Source organism: Notothenia coriiceps, unplaced genomic scaffold (assembly GCF_000735185.1).
Source record: "Notothenia coriiceps isolate Sejong01 unplaced genomic scaffold, NC01 NC01_scaffold00008958, whole genome shotgun sequence".
Lineage (NCBI taxonomy): Eukaryota > Metazoa > Chordata > Actinopteri > Perciformes > Nototheniidae > Notothenia > Notothenia coriiceps.
The window spans coordinates 338,305-342,538 of NW_011341659.1; the positions used below are offsets into that span (position 1 = coordinate 338,305).

The 4,234-nt window shown below is 42.1% G+C and overlaps 1 protein-coding gene across 1 annotated transcript; it reads left to right on the forward strand.

Moving 5' to 3' along the window:
* Positions 1 to 1,957: 1,957 nt before the first annotated feature.
* Positions 1,958 to 3,111, forward strand: LOC104944898 (thiamine transporter 2-like; the record flags this gene model as incomplete). The annotated part of the gene is made up of 3 exons (XM_010770496.1): positions 1,958 to 2,175; positions 2,267 to 2,408; positions 2,480 to 3,111. Coding segments are annotated over 3 exons (501 nt in total), but the record flags the coding sequence as incomplete, so codon positions are not given.
* Between the last annotated feature and the right edge of the window lie 1,123 nt (positions 3,112 to 4,234).

Here is a 4,234-nt window from a genome sequence, read left to right on the forward strand (position 1 = left end):
AATAAAGAGTGGAAATCCCTTTTAAATACTCCGCCTCCGACTCCTTCTTACCGGCACTACACTACTGACTTTTAGTTTAGGCCTGTCTGATCTGTTTTGAAAATATGACTTGTGACTCAACAAAATATGTAAAGGCAAATTACGGAACCTGCCAACAGCCAACCCTTCTTCTAACAGTATCAACTGTTCAGCCTGATAAAGCCAAGCAGATACAATAAAAACAGCCATAAATAACAACGTAGGCCTATTGACCTTTCAGTCTGGAGTAGACGCAGATTTTTGCCATTGGACATTGCATTAGGTTCTCTAATTATCCATGACTGTAATTTTTTCATGTTTTAATCTTGTTTGGGATGTGTTTTGACCCTGAGAAAGTTTGTAATTATCACCATTTATAAGCTGGAATAACAACTGATCATGCTGGTTGACAGAACAAAGTCGCATTAGTTAATTTCCAGAACGATGAGGCTGAGAATGCACTATGAGGAAAGACGCCACATCACTCCCCGCTGACAGGGTTTCAAGAAACAATACCAGGAGCTGAGGGGGCATACATCGCTGTTGCTCAGCATGCACAGCCACAGCAGCCCTCAGACGCTCCGCCTTTTCGATTGTTGCCTGCCTGGCTGATTGTTTACTCGACATATTGATCTTCACTTTGTGACTCACTCCTCTGTATATTATCAGCCGTCCCAGACAGGACTTAATCTGCTCTTCTCATTAACACATGCTAATAGGGAGCCGCTTCTATCTATACTCCTGCCAAGGCTCCCACAGATGACTGGTCGGTGCGGCCGGCTGCTGCTGGCCCTCCAATCGCCCTTTCTTACGGCGGAGAGGGCCAAGCTGCAGTGGGCAGATTTGGGTTTACTATGTGTTTGGGGGGATTTCAAAGTCTGAGAAACTGGGGCTAAAGATTACAGCAGTATGCCATGACATGGTAATGTCAGATTTGGGGATTTTGCTATGTGGCATTGATGAAAAGCTGCACAAACTAATATATATGACAAATATAGTCGCAAGGTTTTGATGGAGAAATAAACCCATGTATATGAGTCCAAAATTAGCTGTGCTGCATCAGAGACAGCTGCAAATGAGAAGAAGGTTCACAGTAGGACCTACAAGGCTCAATTAAATTCTGGTCCCGTAGGTATGGACACTGGCAGGGTGTCTGCTCAAAACAAAAATAATTGTTCATCAAAATCAGAAGAAAACAATATGAGCAAGGAAATGTGTTCTTTATCTTTGGGATCAACATGTATTACTGAGTAATTTCGTCAGTATACTTCAAACAAAGGCCCAATTCCAAATCACACCCTACCCACTCCGTGGCGGAGTGACACTCGCAGCTCAACGAGGCTCCCTCCTGTCAGTTGGAGGGAGTAAATACAGCGGCAAGCTTCGGGATAAACTCCCCTCTCTCCGGCAGAAACAGGAATTACCGTAAGTGTATGGAACAACGGTTTCAAATCAGCATCTCTTGGAAAAAATTTAATTAATGACTGAAATAAAACTCCAAACATCTTTTTTCTAAAGTTCTTCTAGTTTTAAACCTGATGTTTATAAGTTTCTTAGTTTTTGCAACAGACTGTAAATATACACAACTTTATAATAAAAATGCATATGTATGACTAAACACATGTATGATCCTAAGTTAAAAAAATATGAGGTTATCATGAGGTTGTTAACATCACAATTGATCAGTGAATGTTTGCAGGAACTGTTTGTAAACAGCGTGTTTCCTGACGGGCACACACAGCATTGAGTCCGGTCATGTAGGGCAGCAGGGTTGCGTTCGGATAGTTTAAAAATCAGCTCCTAAGTTCTAACCCTATCTTCTATTCCTTGACCTCTGAGTGAAACGTCACGGGGTTAAGGGATAGTGGATATGAGAAAGGAATAGAAGATAGGGTTAGAACTTAGGAGCTGATTTTTAAACTATCCGAANCTCTACTATAAAACCAGATGGGTGTGTTTTGCAGGAGCAGCCACAGCGTACGGTATCGGCTTCACGGAGGTGAGGTGGGATCAGTGGGGGGAGCTGGCTCTCGGGGGTTTCTCTGGACTCGGAGCAGCAGCACTCTTCCTCATGACCTTCATCAGAAACATCTGGGTCTGCTACGCCGGATACATTGTATTCAAGTGCCTGTACATGCTGCTGATAACAATAGCCATGTAAGAGGTGTCTTATCAAAAGAGAGACGTGTTTATTATTGCAGGCAGAACAGGAAATCGTGCATTTAAGTAAACAGTCCTTCTCTTTTAGGTACCAGATTGCAGCCGACCTGACGATGGAGAGGTATGCTCTGGTGTTTGGAGCGAATAACTTTGGAGCGTTGGCTCTGCAGACCATCATCACCTCTGTGGTGGTGGACAGCAGAGGGCTGGGCCTGGGCATCATTCCTCAGGTGAGGAGGCAGATCAGGAAATGTCACTCAGGTCTTCTGCAGATGAAGTGATGGTCTGTTTCTTGTTGCAGTTCACCATATACGCCAGCTACTTCTCACTCATCGCTGTCCTTTTCTCACTTCGGGGACTGTTCACCATTTGGAGAAGCGACAAAGAGCCCACTGCTGCCGTCAGAAATGACCCTCCGGACTGTGACGAACACAAATTCTGAATACATGGGTTTTGACTTTGCAGAGTTAAAAGCTTCAAATTACTGACTGCAACACCATGAATATAAATCTTTTTTTTTATATATCTATATACAAAACAAATGTACACGATTCTCCATACATCAATATAAATGAATGGTTTGGTCATTTCTTCTTATTTAAAATTCATTTTAATATATATATATATACTGTATATATTTACACATTAACTTAAAATTCTCTAATACCCTAATGCAAGTGGTTTTCAGCCCAGCAGCCATTCTCGACAGTATACCAGAAGCTTTGTGACCCTCTGTCAGCAGGAGGGGAAGAAGCAGAGAAATGAGACCCCCGCCCGTCCCTGACGACGCAGATGCTTCTTTATCTCTCGCAAACAGAATAGGTTTTTTTTTAAATTATTATTATGGGATACTACGGTGGCCGACAGGTGCAAACGCGTTACACCGACCCAACACATTTCCATATAGGGGAAGCAAGCTGCAGTTTCCAAAAATGATGTGAACATAAAAACACAAATGTGCAAACACATGCAAATGAAGAAACCTCTCGCCAACTTAAGACATGCAGATTTGCTCTAAGCTAACTAGCTAACGTAGCTAACTTAGTCTTATTTAAAATTCATATATATATATATATATATATATATATATCACTGTCAATATGTATTTTGTATAGTTTGGTATTATTTTATTTTATGTTTGTTTAGCTTCTCCCCTTTTTTTATTTTCACATTATGTCTGCATGATAGGTGTCCTTTAATATGCACTGACAGTAGATGTGATACCATGTGCTGTCACAGGATAGAGCTGTTGTGCAGCTGTGTAATAGGCTTGTTTGAGACGAGTTGCGGATCGCCTCGAAAGTAGACGAGAATAGCCAATCGCAACCGGGGGAGGTCTCAAAAAGCTCGCCTGAAGTTGGACAGCTTAGGTTGCGTTCCAATAGTCCATTTAGTTTAGGAACCTTCCTAACCAAGTGAAATGACCCGGAAGTACGTCAGTGGCAGCCATGTTAAGTGCCGTTCCAATTCTCTAAATGAAAGGAAAGGAGGTTTCAAACTTCCTTTATAACCTCCTTTAGCTTAGGAACCACTGGACCTCCCTAACCGAAAGGAGAGGAGAAAATGCTGCCCCACAATGCCTTGCAGCCGCAGCATTTGCCGTCACACAACAGTCGGCGGTTCACGGAAACAAACGATTATGACGGAGAAGTTATATCATGAAAGTTACGGTGCTTATTAAGCTTTTTAAAACGTATGTGGTAAGTTTCCAAAGTGCTTTGTTTTGAACGTTCATCAGTATTATAATCAAAAAGAGAAATATGAACATTAGTTTTTGAAGACTATGTTTCTCTGTTGTCCACATTCATAAAGCATAAAACAACAGAATCAGAGCACGGTGCAGAGTCTCTAGATGAGTTTACAGTAGTCCCTCGTTCTTATTAAACATCCATGTTGTAGTCCGTTGTATAGAACACTGCAGCGCCATATAGTATCTATATGGCGCTGGAACACTGTAGTTTCCATAGTTTCCCCACAGCAGCAGACGCACACAATGACGTCCGCTGGCGCATCATAAACACGTCAGATAGTGAAAGTGCATTCGGATTCTCTAAAG